The 18,840-nt window shown below is 46.1% G+C and overlaps 1 protein-coding gene across 2 annotated transcripts in view; it reads right to left on the bottom strand.

Annotated features, from left to right (window-relative positions):
• Pcsk6 (proprotein convertase subtilisin/kexin type 6) overlaps positions 1 to 18,840 on the bottom strand; it is a 182,607-nt gene that overhangs the window by 76,432 nt on the left and 87,335 nt on the right. For both annotated transcript variants that reach the window (XM_074061558.1, XM_020161715.2), the window contains exons 7-10: positions 16,546 to 16,718; positions 10,572 to 10,784; positions 6,775 to 6,875; positions 693 to 796 (exon numbers count right to left, since the gene is read on the bottom strand). In XM_074061558.1, coding sequence (XP_073917659.1) covers positions 693 to 796; positions 6,775 to 6,875; positions 10,572 to 10,784; positions 16,546 to 16,718 — 591 coding nt within the window. The remainder of the gene's footprint in view (positions 1 to 692; positions 797 to 6,774; positions 6,876 to 10,571; positions 10,785 to 16,545; positions 16,719 to 18,840) is intronic.

The raw sequence follows: 18,840 nt of genomic DNA, 5'->3' as shown, positions 1-18,840 counted from the left end.
GCATCCTTATTTAATAATTAAGAATTTGAGATGAGGAAGGGGAGGGCAGGGGATAGAACCTGGGGGCTTGTGTATGCTAAGCAAGTACTCTACCACTGAGCTACACCCCAACATTTGGTTTTAGTTAGTTTTTTTTTTTTTTGAGACAGGGTCTCACTATGTAGCCTAGGCTGACCTTGCATTTCCAATCCTTCTGCCTCTGTCTCCTGAGTGCTGGGATTACAAGCATGTACCACCATGCTCAACTGAGTTAATTTTAATATGTATTAAAAAAGCCCTACAACTATTATATCTATACCTATTATATGGATATAATAGTTTCCTTTTAAAATATATTTCTTTATGTAATAAAAAAAAAACCTACCAACAAGGAGCCAATTTAAAGAGAATTGCTGAGTAAACACCAGTGCAGGGCAGGGAGGGGGTAACTGTGTGTGGCAAAGTGATGACATTTAGGAATCCTGGACTCTAAGGACCTCAGAGCTGGTCTTGGGCCCTGTATGCCAGCGTGGTTCTAGGATACTTTCTTTAAATCTCTGTATATGGGTTTTTGATTCTTGTGACACATGACTAAGAATATCACTGTTACTGGGATTTCTTCTAAAGGGATTCACATCACCCCTTAACACCCATTTCCACGGTCACCAGAGAGCCCACCAGGTCCATGCCCAGCCCACCAGGGGCCACTGCACCTTTATGCCCAGCACCGTTGATCTTCCAGTCGTTTGTCTTCAGGTGGGCTGGCCGGGATGTCTTCACTAGCAGGTGCTGGACATCCCTCCAAGTTAACTGGCTGCTGCAATGACACAGCACAGACCGCTGACACTACACGGGTCAGTGACACTGGCCACACACGCCTCTCAGAAGAGGTGGTCGGAGCTGGCCAAAGGTGATCTAGAGTCCCTTGGGCTCACAACCCATCTCCCACAGGGTTTCACTTCACAACCTCAGAGAAGAATGGCTTCTAGCAACTAAATCCTACAATAAAGAGTTCAAGTGACTTAAAATCCCCAAGTGTGAGAAACCCAGCCTTGCCACCAATTCTATCTACGTGAATCTGTTCAGGACACTTTGAAAGCAGAGAGAAGAAGAAATGTAATGTCACATTATGAAGTGGTTGGAGCAACTCTTCGTTACGATGCACACGAGTGGGTTCAAGCTGGAGGAACACCCACCAGCTACAGGCCATAGTAATTCTAAATTTACAATACATTCATTTTGATGCAGGCTAGAAATGTGTCATTCAAAGAACACCTGGCCGCTAGCAAAAATGTATGGACTGTATTTTCTTAGATTCTAAGGCACATTTGCCTGTCTTTTTTTTTTTTTTTTTTTGCCTGTCTTTTAAACAGCTCTGAAAACAGGATCCATCTTTCCATGTGGTGCGTCTTGTAACCCCACTCTGTCCACAGCGATCAGGTCATGTCACACTGTTAAACTTGATGTTGGTTATATTATTGCCATTTCCAGGTTCTAATAACTCTTAGTCTAAAAGAACTCCTCAATCATTGCAAAATTTCTAAGAGATCCAGAATTATTGCATGATTGGCAGGACTTCTGGTTTTTATGGCCCCAAAAGGGTACTTCTTACAATCTATGGCATCTCGGATCAATGAAATGGTATCTTTCACGCTATCTGTAGGAAGAGAGTGGTATAAAATAAAACCAGTATTTCTGTCTTCGACTCAGTATTAATTGCCACAGAATCTGGACATTTGGCATAAACTTTCTGCCAGTCTGCTTTAAAATATGGTACAGATAATGGTTATATATCAGCTACCAATAAAAGGAATATGTATTTGCTATGTAAAACTAACAGCTGAGTAAAAAGCTAGAAAGGTAGGTTCATGGTTCCACTCAGACTAAGGCAGAGAAATATTTACAGATATTTTATCCTTTTACTCTATTAAACTGATACATATCTATGGCCTTTTAAGCAATTGGAAAATTAACCAAGAATGAATGAACATGGATTGTGTCCAAGACTTTGCTCGCCAAAGTCCCTCTCAAAAACTGCTTCCTTATGGTGATTTCAACAGGTTTAAAAATTATGTATTCATTGTTGAAATCATCATAAGAAGGGAACTAAGGTAGAAAGAAGAAAAATAGTGGAGATGAACCAGTTCGGGTTATAATATATATATACATGGAAATGTCACAAGGAAACTCCCTGGGTAGCTATCTTAAACAAACAAAAATATCATTTTTTCCCCTCTTTTATAAAATTGGAGAACAGGAGGGCAGAACAGGTCCTGTCTGGGAGTTTGCTTCCAGTGGGAGGGGGGAAGATGTGGAGAGAGGATTTGGACGGTAAATATGGTGCAAATACCGTGCACACATGTAAGAAAATGGAAAAATGAGACCTATTGAAACTATTCCAGGAATGGGAGAAGGAGGGGATAAAGGAGAATGGTGGAGGAGGTGAATTCAAGTCTGACACATTGTAAGAACTTTTGTAAATGCCACAATGTACCCCTACCCAGCACAACAATAAAAAAATTAATTAAAAAAATGCTTTCTTTCCAGACTATCTATTCAGGATTTGTTAAAATGGAGAGGCTTGGGACAATTCCCAAATCATCCCAGAAGCCATGTCCCTGCCTGTTTACTATGGATACCTGCCTATGCCATGTGTGCTCCCATGGCAGGTGTGAACCTGTGACCATGTGACACAAGTAGAACCTGCAGGAGCAGCTGCCAAGAAGGGCCCAGATGCACAGGACTTCAAAATGCTGACGCCAAAACCTCTGACATGGCCCTGCCATCTCCTCAGGACGGTGCCTGCTCTGACACATGGCTTCACAGTCACACACACTGTGTGCATGTGTGCACGTGCTCTGACACATGGCTTCACAGTCACACACACTGTGTGCATGTGTGCACGTGCTCTGACACATGGCTTCACAGTCACACACACTGTGTGCATGTGTGCACGTGCTCTGACACATGGCTTCACAGTCACACACACTGTGTGCATGTGTGCACGTGCTCTGACACATGGCTTCACAGTCACACACACTGTGTGCATGTGTGCACGTGCTCTGACACATGGCTTCACAGTCACACACACTGTGTGCATGTGTGCACGTGCTCTGACACATGGCTTCACAGTCACACACACTGTGTGTATGTGTGCACGTGCACTGACACATGGCTTCACAGTCACACACACTGTGTGTATGTGTGCACGTGCACTGACATATCCATCAGGTGGGATTTACCACGTAAAGCACACAGCTCAGTGGCAGTCATACACTCAGATCACTAAATGACCATCGCCACCATCCACCTCCAGAACTTCTTCATCTTCCCACTGAAACTCTGCAGCTATGAAACACCAAGTTCCCATTCCCATTTCCCCAGCCCCTGGCAACCGCCATCTTACTTTCTATCCTATGAATTTGACTCTAAGTGGAACAGTGTAGCATTTGTCTTATTTCACTTAGGATTATGTCTTCAAGGTTCTTTCCTGTTAGAACATGTGTCAGAATTTCCCTCTTCTCCATGTGGAAAGGTATTCCATTGTGTGTACCCACCACATTTTGCTCCATGGATACTAGGTTGCTGCTGTGAACCATGCTGGCATGGACAGGAGGAGTGTAAGTGTCTGGGTCTGGGTGCACACTCAGGATGAAGACTGCTGTGTCATATGGCAATTCTGTGTTTAATTTTTTTGAGGAACTGCCAAAAAGGTTTCTGCAAAGACTTCTCTCGCTATTGTTCCCACTGCTGGTCCTCATGTTGCCTGTTGGCCTACAAGGCGCTCTCCTGTGACATGAGTCTTGGACACACTCCTCCCTTGGGGCTCACACTTTGAGTCTCCTGCTCTGGCTTCCCCTGGTTTCTCCTATGTGTTTCCACTGCTGTGCCCTCTGTCACTGGTGTCCTCACTGTCTCACAACAATAATACCCACCTCTCTACTGTCCAGCCCTCTACCTGGCTACCTCTCCTTATCCTCTGCCTCTCCTGAGGGCCCACAGGCCAATCCTGGGGGTTACAGGGAGACTCTGAGTCCCCATAGACCCAGGCTGTGTATCCTGGTACAGTGGTCACTGCCCAGGTGTTGGAGTTTAGCAAGAACAGATATGGCTACAGTTTTTGTTGACTGTGTGACCTGGCAAATGTTTGCTGCATCTAAGTGGGGCCTGCTCCAGGGCAGCTAAAACCAGTCCTCCTGGAAGCTTAGCACAGAGGTGTGAAGGAAGCATGAGCTTTGGAGTTGAGGACAGAATGGGTTCAGAAATGAAGAAAGTTGGAAGACATTTTTCTCTTTTCCTTTTATTTGCATTTGTTTTATGCTGAATTGATTTCCATGCCATAAATTTTTGATTCTTCAGTTTCTTCTGGAATATTTTTCTCTCTGGCCTAGGGTCAGTCTGTTTCCTTTCAGTGAGGATCGTCTCCGTGTAGTAGGTGGTGCCCACTAATGGAAGTCCCAATCCTGGCTCTGCAAGTGTGGCTTGGGTGTTGTGCTCACCTGGATCTACTTGGTGACCAGACATCTAAACCTATACCTAAACAGTCCTCTGCAATGCTAAAGCACTTGCAGCGAAAACTGAGTTCTCTTTCTGGGCCACAGATCCTATGCCCAGCCCTGGTCACACCTATCCACTCCACCATTGCTAACAACACACCGCTTCCATAAAATGACGTTTTTCAATACTTGGTGGCTTTTTGGAGATAAGCCTGTGCAGATTCTCAGGCGTTCTTCAAGTAAACATGATGATTTAAACTCAGGAGTTGATGGGATTTTCTGGGTCAAGTAAAGAGAGAACCATAGGCAAGTGTACTCCCCTCCCTGCCCCACCCCAGGAGTTTCTCCCTCCAGGACCACTGCTCTGCTCTGGTTCTTCTCCAGTAACAGTGAACAGAGAGGCAGAAGGGCCATGCTGCCTGGTTGTTGGCTATCCTCTACCTCCAAGTTTCCTAAGCTCAAGTTTCTGGTGCCTGGATGTCATGTGTTCCTTCCTTGACCAATCCTATCAGTTTACAAAGCTTTAAGTGGACCTATTTTAAATGAGGTTTGCTTGACTTGCACCTGTAGGTTTCCAAGGATGATCAAAACACAATGAGGAAGATGAGTGTCTGAGGTTTCATGAGTCCACAGGCAAATTTAACAGGATCCTTGGTCATGAAACAGGGGTGGTTTTCCATTTAGCTCTGACTAATAAAATTCCTTGTATGTTTCCAATAAGGAATGGAAGAAAACAGAGAGCAGTGAATTGCTAACTATGTGAATGCAACTTTCCACACAAGTAACTCATTATTTGAATTTTTTTTTTTTTTAAAAAGGGCCTTGGGGCACAGAAGCAAACATTTTGGCCTAGAAATTGAAAATATTTTGCTGTTTCTTTGGTTAAACTGGTAGCATTTGAGTGTTAGGCTCTTTAGTTATGTGCAAATCAGCATGCTAACATGCATAATTGCAAGGATTTGCACATCCCAAACATTCTGAGTCACTTAAAAACTCATTTACAACTCGGGACTACTGCAAACGGGTGGGTTGTTCAGTGACCATTCTGATGTGTAAACTAAAACTTGTTTTTGGCTGTATGATTGCATGTGTAGTTAATTCTCTTTTCTTTCTGATCCAACTGTATATCCACAACTCTAGGGGTTTTATGAGGTTTACAACAGGCAAAGCGTCTCATCCCATCATCAATTATGAACTAAAGTTTCTAAAAGGATGCTCTGACATCATGAAACATAGTTTTGGTGTGGGATGCCAAATGGGAGGCAGGTGTAGAATTCTGGCCCACCCAGCCCCTGAAGTCCTACAAAGGAAAAGAGACTGTGGGCTTTAAGAAAAGAAGGAACCACTTTTAATCCACTGGAGTGGCCCAAAAAAAGGAAGGAAATTTTGACCTACACTATGACACAGAAGAATCTTTAAGACATTAAGCTAAGAGGAGTAGGCCAACCACAAATGCAGGTGCTGGATCTCTGATCCAAAACACTTGGGACCAGAAGTGTTTTGAATTTCAGATTTTAGAGCATCTGCATAGACTTTAGGGTTGAGCAACTCTGATCTGAAAAATCCAAAATCCAAACTACTCCAACTATATGACGTCCATGCTCAGAAAGTCAGATTTTTGGAATTTTTGAGTTAGGGATGCAAGATCTGTATTATATGACTCCGCTTACATGAGCTATATCAAACAGTCAAGTCATAGAAGCAGAAAGTAGAAAGGTTGAGGACAGGCCTGGGAGAGTTGTGGGGGCTGAATCGTGGCATATGCTGATGTCCTGAACATGATTACATTTGCAGACAGGGCTTTTAGAAAGGCAATTCAGGTAAATGAGGCTGTCAGGGCGGGCCCTAATCCGGTATGACTGGTGTCCTTAGGAGAAGTGGAAATCTAGACACAGACACGCCCAGAAGGATGACCACAGAGTGACACATGGAGAACATGGCCATCTACAAGCCTACCAACCCTTCAAGTAGGACACCTAACCTCCAGAACTGTAAGCAAGTAAGTTTCTGCTGGGTAAGCCACACCTGTGACAGCCTGAGCAGAACTTCCCAGGTAGTAAGTGTTTAATAAGGACAGAGTTTCAGGTTGGGAAAATGACTAAGTTCTGAAGATGGTGGTAATGATGACCTCACAACAATGTGACTGGCTTTAACACTGCTGGCTTGTACACTTAAAAATGGCTAAGATGGCAAATGTCACATTAGGTGTATTTTACTAGCATCTAAACATTTTTTAAACAAGAAAAAGAAGGGGGTGGGGTGGGTGGAAGAAAATGAAGGAAGGAAAGAGAAAACTTACTTTGCTTCCAGAGCCAAGGCGATGATGCCCGCCACCATGGGAGCCGAGACAGAGGTCCCAGTGTGGCCATCAGTGCAGCGCTGACGCAGATCTGTGGTGACCTGGGTGAGAGAGAGGCCTGTCAGGTGGGGATGGCAGACAGGCTGATCCACTCTCAGGGGAATCGGGGGAATCAGACACTCAACCTGCTGGTCACAGCCGAATGTGGCCCCGGGTGTCAGCAACAGAAAAGGTATCAGGTAAATGCACTGCCTGGTACTCCCTGCCGAATGGCTTTGCAACATTTGGACCTAGTATAGGAAGAGGCTCATCTCAGGGCAAGATGAGGCAGGGGAAAGGACAGGCAAGGGAAAGACAAGCAACTGGCAGCCCCCCACCACAAGCTGTGAGAACAGATGCACTCGTCTTATTTCTGAATACAGCAGAGGTGCTGCAGAACAACAGGTAAGGCCAGGTAAGATAAAGGAGAACCCTCTAGGCCCTTCTCCTTGAGTCTCCTGGCACCACAATCTTGCCACTCATGCCCAAAAGTCCTGGCCCATCTGCCAGAGACCAGCCTAGTGACCCCAGACTTTAGGGCAGCAAGAAATTGGCTGTTCATGAGGTGTGTCCAAATGATGTTTCTGCCTTTATCTAGAAGGTTGCACACTGGGATCTCCCCCAATTGACAGGTGGCATACCCAAGCACAGGTTCTCTCTGCAGAAGTAGATAAATCTAGAGTGTTCTTGACCTCACAGGGCCTGTTGAGAGGGACGATGAGGCCCCCATTTTTTTAGGGAAGGTGAAGCTGCCTCTGCCAGTGGGGGTTCTGCTTGCCCTCACCATGGCAGTGCTGAGTGCAGGCAGGTGGGACACTGACTCAGGACCTCCCCTTGGAACTTTAATGGAGAACTGCAGCCATGGGATCAGCATGTAGAGTTCAGCTCTACTAGGTGGGGTCATGGCCTCTGATCTTTGCCCTACTGTTAATCCCATGTGCTCTGCAGGTGAAATTAAAGCCGCTCACCAGGGCCTGGTACAATTAGTGAGCTCTTAAAAGGGAAGAGGAAGGCAGCACAGCTGGCTTTGAATCTAGTTGGGGAGTTGGGAAGACGCAGCCAAGGAGTGGGGTGGCCTCTAGAAATGACAATGCCACTGAGCTAACAGCTCACAAGGAAAGGAGACCTCAGTCCCATAGCCTCAAGGGTCTGGATTCTGTCCACAAACTGAACGAGTAGGGAAATGGATTTCCTCCTACTCCCTACCCCTCACAGCTCCATAAAGGAATATGGCCCTGCCACCTGGATTTACCCTTGCTCGCTCCAAGACAGCCAGTAGAGGCTGCTGGACTTGTGGCCTACAAAACTGTGAAATATCAATTTATGCTGTTTCAAAGCTGCCATGTTTGTGATAATTTGTTATGGCAGCAACAAGAAAGGAACTCACCCACCCACCCCTGGTAAGGCTCCAGTAGTCACCTTGGGTAACTCTTGAGGATGAATTTCTGCAGCGATAACAATCCAGATCCTCTCACTCAGTGCATTTCCCTGCTCATGCTGAAGCCTCACAGTGGAGAGGGAGCAAGCCTGTGTCACACATACACGGGACAACTTGACACGAATGCTGTCAGAGAGCAACTTCGTAGGGCTAAAAACACCTCAACATGGAGAGGACAGCTGGGCAAGAAAAAAGTGCTGAGGATGCAACCGGCCTCTTCCCATGCAAATGGGCATGGTGATGTACCCTTCCTGTGGGTGATGTGCTGGCCATGAGCACGTATGTATGCTGGGCAAATGGTGGCCAGCAAGGGAAGCTAGGGATGACTGGGCAGAATGCCGAGCATTCAAGAGCACAGAGGCCCACAGCTGGCTGTCCAGCCTCAGAGAACGGGGTCCTGAGGAGTGAGCAGAAAGGCCTCCCCAGCAGGGATGGCACGTGTGAGGTGAAAACCCCTTCCTGAGTCCTAGGGCCATGCCTGGAACCTGGCTCATGTTCAGTGAATTAACAGACCCTCAGCTTCTGGTCACAGATGCTTATTTTAGGTTCAATTCCTTGATCAAGAGTCACGTTTCTACACAGGACATCACTGTGCATTCACTGGTTGGGCAGTCGTTGGCTGGAGAGGGAGGGATCATACAAGGCCCAGCTCTGACTACCATTAGAGGCCTTCCTGAACTCAAGACTGATGCACTGACTGTCCAGGGCAGTCCTTCGCCCCTTACAGGATGTGTACGGGCTAAAGCAAAAACTGGGCTCTAGTAAAATACATAAAACATACCATCCCTATTGTCAAAGTAGAGTGCCAGGGCAGCAACTCTGATTGGGTGTATTTTCTCTCTTTCCTCTCTCCCAACTACATCCTTCGTACCAGCCCACACACATGATCGCCAGAGAAGATAATTTTTTTTTTAAGTTTTTTTTTTTCATTTTTCTTTTATTATTCATAGGTGCATACAAGGCTTGGTTCATTTGAAGATAATTTTTTTAAAAAGGGAATTAAAGCATTTCATACCTAAGATGTATACACACATGTACATGTAAACATACCCATGCTGGCATGATTAAATAAGCAAATGGAGCCACAAGCTCTCTTCCAGAGTTGGTGATAATGGCCTCCAGCATGATCTGGTACAAAGTGTTCAATTATATGAGCCTCAACTTGCACTCACTCAGCCAGTAGGACAGGTGTCTATCAGGTTTTAACCCAAGCGTCTGTTTAATAAGACTCCAGAAAACCAGTGCTCAAGCTAGCCAGATACCTAAATGAACAGGACATGGTTCAGTCTCAGTTGCCCATCCTAGGACCGAGTGCTATGGTAGGAAGGAAAAGAAATGACTTAAATTAACACCTTAGTGAGCCAGCCAGGGTGAAATGATGGTGGCTGACCTTACTCTGGTGCACAGTAAGGCAGAGAACAGGAAGCCTGTGTGGCCCCCCCAGAAAAATGTAAAAATAAATTTTCAAGTAATTTTTTTAAAGACATGGCTAAGCAGCAGGAGAAATGAGCTTTAAAATTAAACCATGTCTGGCTAGCTCTGTGGTTTTTGTGTTTAAAATGTCTACAGACTAACTTAACGACTGTGCATTTGAATTTTACATGAATTCACTCTGGAAACTGTCCCTTCCTCATTTTTTTTTAATGTAGGGAAGTATGTAGAGAAGGAAGAAGCACAAATTCCACGCATGTATTGACACAGTTACCAGTTAAAAGATAAATCAGGGGTTTGGGAGTGTGGCTCAGGGTAAAATGCTTCCTGGCAGGTGTAAAGCCCTGACCTCCATCCCCAGCACTGCAAAGAGTAAAAGATAAATCACACTTATGTTCACTGAAGTGAGCAGAACTGACAGAAACCACTGCTTGACTTCAAAGTCAAGGATACATCCTTTGGTAGCTACAGAAGCCACTCGGATTTCCAAAATTTCAGTATAAAAGCAAGGGTTTCTCTTATTCTATTTTACACATCAGAATGGGACTGGTCAAATGGACTCTGAGTGATGTGGTCACAAAATTTCAGAAAGCTAAAAGAAGACACGAAGAGAATGAACCCCATTCTTAAATGATATTTTTAGATTGCTAAAACCAAGAGAGGGCTTTAATTGGCATTTCTGGGCACAGATGAGCAAGGCAGGGCCCAAGGCAGTCTGCCAAGGCACTGGGGTTGACCTCGAGGCTTGAATGGCTCACAGAGGGCTGAGAATAAGACCTGGGATCCAGCACACTCTGGCCTCCACCTAATTCAACTTTCAGGAAAAGGAGTCCTCCCCAGAGGGCAGAGGTGCTCGCCATAAGCCCTCCCACATGCCAAGGGAACTTACGATTTTTCGCTCATAGAAGGCCCCACTGCTGTAGGTGGTAGCCAGAGTGGAGGTGCACTCCTCCAGGTACCAAGGCTTGTGACCATTCTCAGTGGTGCTGCTCACGGAGATGGTGTAGATACTGTTGGTGTAGCCATCACAGGAGCAATGGTCTCCCTCTCTCCCACCATTCCCAGAGGCCCAGACAAAAATGGAGCCCAGGCCCTGCCGGCCCTAGATGGGAAAAAGAACAAGATGTCAGCAGTAGGAACCTCGTTGGGGCAGGTCTCACACCCCGGCTGGATTCCCCCGCTCTGCCATTCTTCCAAAGGGACCAAGAAGGATATACTCAAACTGGCCAGAGGGCTCTGTTTTGATTTTAGTGACTCAAATTTGTCAATGGCAATAGCTTTAAAACCACAGAATCCCATGATCCTGCTGGGAAAAAAGGACCTAAAAAGATCCCTCTGTTCTTCACAGAAAAATCCAAGGTCTAACACAAGTTGCTCCATTTCAGAGCAAAGCTTCTAATTCCCATGATAACAGCCAAGGATCAAAGAGACCTAGTAGTGCCACAAGTAATCCCAAGATTACAGATGCTGGCAGAATTTATAACTTTAATTTTTCTGAGTGGAAGGAGCTGGATTTGTGGAGAAGCAAACATAGTCAAAGAGGTACCCTTCTTGGAGAGCAAGTTGATTTTGTAAAGAGGGATGAAACCAGGACTTCTGGGTGACTGAATAAGTAAACAAGGTTATGGTCCAGAATGCTGGAGGCTTCCTACAGGGGTCCCATTAGTTCCCTGGGATCCCTGCCACCATGGGTAAGTATGGAGGGGTTAGATCGTCAACACCAGCCCAGGTTTCACTGGTTCATTGTGAAGAACACGAAAGAAAGAAAGCCTCTGAAAGACAGTGGCAAGTCAGGACAGGTCCCAACAGCTCTGCTCTAGTCCACACCCACAGGATCAATGATTTCCGACTAAACCATGTGTCATCCCAGCCACAAACACTAGCTAATGATTAGCCAATGGAAGAGTTACTTATGGATTCAGTCCAAATGGCTAGGCCTGTTGGTGGCACTCAGTCAGCCCCAAAGAGTGGGTCTACCTGTCACTGGACCCATCAGTCCTCATCAAGGACACTCTTTTCCAAATACAGGGGAGGAAATTGATACATTGGCTCAATAATTGGTCAGTTTAAAGATAACTTTCAACAAAATCCTACAAGCACTGCAGAGAACAATCTGAAACCCTACTGCTGATTGCATGAGGTACACCCATCCTTACAGTTCAAGTCCTCCCTTGGCCAAGTGGATCCACTTGCTCCATAAGCTGTACACCACTCTATTTTGCAGACCAAGAGGACTCCAGTTCCAACCTGAGTCTCCCCACAGAGCCCACAGGGAGTGTCCCGGTTCTCACTCAGCCCTGCTGTGTTAAGCTGCCTCACTCTTATTTCTGTATTTCCAAGCTAGGCTTGTCAGAGTGGCCAAGAGCTCACCACAAAGGTTACCCACATTTAGCAAAGGTTAACTTCCGGAAGAAAGGCACAATGTACAAAGGAAGTGGGTGTGTCTGGGTGATTATGGTGATAGACTACATAGTATTTCAATTAACAACAGATCGCATACAGGACCATGTGTAGAAGGTCTTATACCATCTAAGTGTCTAGAAGCTAGGTGTGTAGCAGGTTGCGCCATCTTGGTTTGTATAAGCGTACTCTGATGTTCACACAGTGACGAATTTGCCTAACAATGCATTTCTCAGAACACATCCCCATCATTAAGCAAAGCAGGACTATAATTACCTGCTGGAAAAGATTAATCAGGAGCCAGTTTAAAGCAACTAAAGTCCAAATAAAAAGATATTTAGCCCATGCCACTCTGTCTTTATTTCACATGAGAATCAGTCCTAACACACTGTCAGCCTGAACTCCCCACCCCACTCAAAACTATTCACAAAGGGCTGGAGGAGTGGCTCAAGTGGTAGATCATCTGCCCATCAAGTGTGAGGCCCTGAGTTCAAACCCCAATAGCACAAAAAAACCCAGAACAAATCTATTTATAAGTTGTTGTCATTGTGCCAAATGAAGTAGCACCTTATTATTCTTATAGCACAGAGGATAGCTTAAAACAGTGCTCCTGCTGAGCAGCGGTGGCTCACATCTATAATCCTTGCTACTCAGGAGGCACAGAGATCAGGAAGAGCATGGTTCAAAGCCAGCCCAGGCAATTAATTTGCAAGACCCTATCTTGAAAACACGAATAAAGGGCTGGTAGAGTGGCTCAAGGTGTAGGCCCTGAGTTAAAACCCCAGTACCAAGAAAACCCCCCCAAAAAAAGTGCTCCTCAAATTTGAATGTGAATGCCTTTAAGTCACCTGGGAATTCTGTTACAAAGCAGACTTGGACCTGGCAGGTCTAGGGTAGTGTGTCAGTCAGCTTTCCACTGCTGTAACAAATACCTGAGATAAAAACAACTTATAAAGAAGAAAGGTTTCTTTTGGCTCACAGTTTTGGAGGCTTCAGTCTGTACCTAAGTGGCCCCATTGTTTTGATGTAGGTAGCACATCAAGACAGGAGCACATGGCAGAGGAAGTCCATTCACCTGATGGCCAGGAATGGAAGCAAGAGCCAGGTCCCCTAATTTCCTTCAAGGCATGTCCCAAATGATCTGAAGACCTCCCTCCAGGCCCCACCTCTTAAAGGTCCCAACACCCATGCCTTTCACACGTGGGCCTTTGAAAGAGGTTCCAGATCTGAACTACAGCTGGTGGGCCTGAAATTCTGCATGCCTAAAGAGCTCCCGGATGATGCTGACATCACAGTTCTGGTCTTTCCACCAGAATGGACACTGTAACTTATTGTAGACTGATGCTTTCGCATAGGCGCCAAATACCAACAGCCTCTCTTCTTAAATGGTTTTCTAGAAATAGAGTGTGGGAAGGAGGCAGAGAAGACACCCGGATCTGAGGGGCAGAGAGACAGAAGCCTTAGCTGTCACTGAGGGTTTTGCTTTTACTCTCTAGGTTTTCCAGTGGCTTCGTCTGGAAGCCACAGGACAGAAGCTAGGGGGACATTTCAACCCTAGCCATTCTGGCATTTCTATTCAGTAAAGCCACAACTTCAACTTGATCAAATCCTATTTCAGGGCCCTCCTTGGGGAGCAGAGACTTTATCCATCTGAGCCCAGAGACACCATTCTGAGAGATAGCCAAGGTAAGCCATCTGGATGAGGCCAGCGTTTTTAACCAGAGTTTAATCTCCCTTCGATATTTAAGTCATGTGAGGAGTGACACTTCAGAAGGATGGATATTAAACAGAGCACAGTGCCAAATTATGGCTTCAAAAGTCTCTTACCACCAGACCACATCATCTACCAAAGATGAAGTCAGATTTTACAGAAAAAGTCCGTAGGTGACAAATGGAGTGGCACGGAGGAAAAACAGATGGGGAAATGTGGTTTAGTTTGAAACCATCAAATTTCGAGGAGGATTTTCTGTGACAGCTTTTGACAGCTGCAATTTAAGGCTCCCTATATGACATATTTTACTTCAGAGTGACTAAAAAAAAAATTAAATGATCTCAGTATTTTAAGAAAGCCTGACAAGAATGAGGGGTAGCCACATGGTCCCCTCTGCAAGTCCCTGCTTCCCCTGACAGCTTGATAAAGCCAATGCTGTTTAGAATCCAGAGTGCAAAGACCCCCTCTCTGCAGCACCAACTTTTCGACATCTTGGATGGGCTCTATCTACACATACCTAGAGGGATGATCTAAACCATCCCTTGAACGTAATCATTGCCTCTCCTGGAAGCAGGAGGCCTCATCTTAACAGCACATATCCTTAGAAATCATCTTACAGAAATGTCAGGCGTACAGCACCAACACTTTTCAAAGCAATATATTTTGTGCAGAAAATGCAATCTCCAACTTAACGCAGCCTCTCTGAAGCTGGAATTCAGTCTAATTTGGAGGTCATTTCAGTTGTCATCAAGTCTGAGATCCAAGTGATCTAGTGGGTGGGAGGGGGAGTTGAGTCATGGAAAGAGGTGATTTATTTATTCAGTGGTCCCTTGTAGGCAGTGGCTGCCTTTGGTAATGCCTGAATCTGCCAGAAGTCCCCCGCCCAGTCTGCAACCCAGCTCAGGTGCTCAGCAGCGTGATGGAGGTTGCCACTGTGTCTTCCCGGAGTCCAGCGTCCCAAGACTGAGCATGAGGTCACGTGCTGTGGATGTGTAGTGTCCACTATGCCCCCTTTCCTTTCCTTTTCTTCTACATGGAATATTAGTAAGCTCTGAAGAACACAAGAACGGCTAGACCCCGTTTTTGATCACTAGTTCTCAGGCATCCCAGCCCTGTGCTGGGATGAGGGCAGCGAAGTCAGGAGAGAGGGCAGCGAAGGAGGAAGTGGTGTGGCACTCCATCCATTAGAGATGGTGACGACCAGGTACACCTTGCAAGAGGTGGAGACATGGTGCAGCCCCTAAACTGAGATATGGAAGGAAATGGGGGAAACTTTGGGGTTTCAGCACAGTGAGGGATGGCAAGGATGGGGCCTTGCTAAGAAAAAAATATTCACTCCATAGAAGAAATTAAAGTGACCAAAGTTAATGCATCCAAGAAAGAAATCAAATCACATTGTGCAGAAAGAGCTTAAATGAATAGAGCTTAAAAAACAAAGCAAAACACCAAAAAACCCTGAAAAACCAAAAGAGATTGTTCTTCTATGGGGGCAGGACTGAGGATAAGCAGGGGAAGACAAATAAAGGCTCCTTAAATGGAATCCTCTGATGTCATCTGATGTACTGGTTATATATATATATATTTTTTCAGTACTGGGGTTTGAACTTAGGGACTACACCTTGAGCCACTCTACCAGCCCTTTTATGCAGCGTGTTTTTTCAAGACAGGGTCTCATGAACTATTTGCCCAGGTTGGCTTCAAACCACAATCCTTTGAATGACTGCTCCTGAGTAGCTGGGTTTATAGGCGTAAGCTACCAGTGCCTAGCTGTTGGTTACATTTTAATCACCGTGCATGGGTTACAATACCCATAAGAACTTCAAAAAGTGTTTTAAATTATGAAAATAATAAAATGGGGTTGGCTCCCCCATCTTCCTCCTCTCCTGTCCCTCACAAAAATGACAGATACTTGGGCTTTCTGCTGGAACCCCCTGACACCTGCCAGCACTCATGGGCCACACTTTATGTTCTGGGTTGAGACTTATTGGGCCACCCAGGGCCTCCTGGATGTCTACCACAGTTCCATCTGCCTGCTCCAAGAAGCTGTCCTCACCCGAAAATCTGCCTTGCCACTTGGCTTGTAAAAATGGGTCCATCTCCAGCTACACTTCCCATCCCCGCATTCCTGATCCACAGGGATCCAGAATGGATAATGGCAGAGTAGATGGTGGGTGGCCCCCTGGGATGAGCCTGCTGGCTGCCCCAGCCTCTTGGATGTGACTTCTGCCTTGACACTGATGAGATTTACCCAGAAACTGTGTTGGGTTGTGTGCTGGTGGAGCTGGGGGGTGGGGTGAGAGGGTTGAGGGGTAGGGATGGGGTAGGGATGGGGGGTCCTGACCCTGGCCTCTTGCTGAGGTAGGACATTAGATTAATACACATCCTGTGATGGACACAGATAGTCCCATGCTGGATATTTTGTGGACAGGTGGGCCATGGTCCAGGACATCCTCAAGGAACAGGCCAGGTAAGCTGACTTGGGTGCCTCCCACCCATCTGTACAGCCCTCAGCCAATTCCAAGGCAGAGAAGGCTGGTGGGTGGATGCCCAGCCTAGAACAGTGAGACCTTCTACCAGAGTTGGTCAATAGCTACGTCCCCCAAGTGACTCCTCCCTCGCTGTGGCACTGCAGGGCCTCCTTGCCAGACCTGTTTCAGGGCTGTGGCTGGCATTACTCTGGTAATTTGGCTTCTAAAAACATGCACTATTTCCTCACCCTAGAAGCTCCCCTGTAGACCTGGGTTACTCACACCTTTTTAATACCGTACTCAAATGCCTGTTTGGCCAGCCGGCCGGGCCCATCCACGGTCTTCCCATCGTCGTCTGGCCCCCAGCTGGCACTGTAAATGTCGATGTAGTTGGGTTTGATACCCAGGGACTTGGCTTCGACCACGTCTGTCACATCACCATCCAGCATGCGGATACCTGAAAATACAGGGGAGCCTTGCCATCAGTGCCAGGGATTCTGGCAAGGGATTCTGGGCAAGCATAAGGACCAGGGAGGGGAGGTGAGCAAGGCCGGGGAGCCCAGGTGACCAAGACCAGGACACTGTGACACTTCCCCAGAAGGTGCCCTTTCCACATCGTTTGGAAAATTTGCTCCTCCTCTCTGTGTTGGCTGGTGAGAAAGAATCAAAATGACACTGCAGGCCACATGGCAAAGTTCCTGTTGCGTGGTAGCAACAGGGGACCCAATGACACAAAGATTCCCCTCAGTACCATGACGTCACATCAGCATCTTAAAATGCACTTTTCTTTCTTTTCTTTTCTTTTTTGCAGTACTGGGATTTGAACTCAGGGCCTACACCTTGAGCCACTCTGCCAGTCCTTTTTGGTGTTGGTTTTTTTTTTTTTTTGAGATAAGGTCTCACTAACTATTTATTTGCCTGGGCTGGCTTTGAACCACAATCTTCCTGATCTCTGCCTCCTGGGTAGCTAGGATTATAGGTGTGAGCTACTGGCCCTTGGCTAAAAATGTACATTTCTATAGTGACTCTGGAGTCTTTCTCAATTTGCCCAGCTTCTCACAGCTTGTGTTTATTTCTCTTTCCTGAGTTCATTCCTGATGTCTGATTTATGATGAATCACACCACGAGTTTTAACCTTGAAGACAGGAGCCCGTGCCTTAGCCTACGGAGGAAGGGACGGGGCGGAGGTAGAGGAAGGGACGGGGCGGAGGTTGGGGAAGGTCTTGAGATTTGCTGGTCATCTCATCTTCACCTACATTCAGCTCCATGTTCCCAGGGAGAGTCTCTGAGGTGGGGAGTCCACCCTCAAGAGCACCCCAAAAGGAGATGGGTGAGTGGGGTCCCACAGGCCTCTCCCTTTGCCTGTGGCCCCTGCCTGGGACCTCTCTTTCTTGGCTTATGCTAGCATTTGCCTTCACTGCTAATTGGCTCTCTACCTGGCAGGTAGGCCCTTCCCAGCAGGGCCTCCCTCAGAGGAGGCTAGGGGTGCCTGTCGTGAAACTGGGAAGCAGTGGATAATGATGGTTGCCAGCACATTCTTTTAGGGTACTAGGAGATGCACAGTCAGATTTCTCTGAGACTCAGAAAACCTTGCTGCCCCTCTCAGGGGGCTCCAGAGCCCCTCATACACTGGATCCAGCTCTGGGAGTGCAGTGACCATACCTGTCACCAAAACACATTCTCCATCTTAGAGCCACTTCAGACACAATGAACAAGAAGAGATTCTCCGATTGTAACAATAACATATGCTCTTTGATGAAGGTTTGGGTTACTTTCTCCCGATACTTTTCTTTGCCTGAAGCATGTATTTTCTTTCCAATCCCTCTTTTCTAAGAAACTGAACTTTGTATGCAGCATTTTCCTGTACCATTAAAGACTCTTCCAGAACATGGTTGCAGCACCCACTTCTCTACATATCCCAGGCCCTGGCAAGCTCTCCCTCTGGGGCTCACCTCACCTAGGAGGGTTCCTCCCACTAGACCTCTATCCCAGAGTTTATATCAACACATAGTGGTTCTCAAAACCTTTGAATACAACCAAGCTTAAAAACCAAAATATAGTCTACTCTCTGTATCCAACAGTTCTCCATCTGAAGACTAAACTAATCACAGATCAAAAATACTCAGAAAAAAATGTATGCCTGTACTGAACATACAGCCCTTTCTTCTTGATGTTATTCTCTAACCAATAACACAACAACTGTTTATATGGTATTCACATTATATTAAGTATTACAAGTCATCTGGGGCTAATTTAAAGTAGATGGAAAGGTATGCACAGGTTCTATGAAACTCCTACACCATTTTATATAAGGGACCTGAGCATCCACAGGTTTTGGTATCTTTCGGGGCAAAGGGGTCCTGAAACCACAAGTGTAGTGGCTTTTCCCTGAGGTTAAAAGAAATGGTACAGGATTTAAGCAGAAGTAGCCACAGGAAGGAGACCATGGGCAGAGAGACCCTCCCTGGGTGCTCAGTGAGAAATATGTCAGGTGAATTAAATCAAATCCCACTGCAATTGTGACCACACCTTGCCGTCACTCCTGATGGACAATGGATAAGACAGAGATCCCCAATGTA

The sequence above is a fragment of the Castor canadensis genome, chromosome 19 (assembly GCF_047511655.1).
Source record: "Castor canadensis chromosome 19, mCasCan1.hap1v2, whole genome shotgun sequence".
In the NCBI taxonomy this organism is placed as follows: Eukaryota; Metazoa; Chordata; class Mammalia; order Rodentia; family Castoridae; genus Castor; species Castor canadensis.
This window is presented reverse-complemented; position numbering and strand designations above follow the sequence as displayed.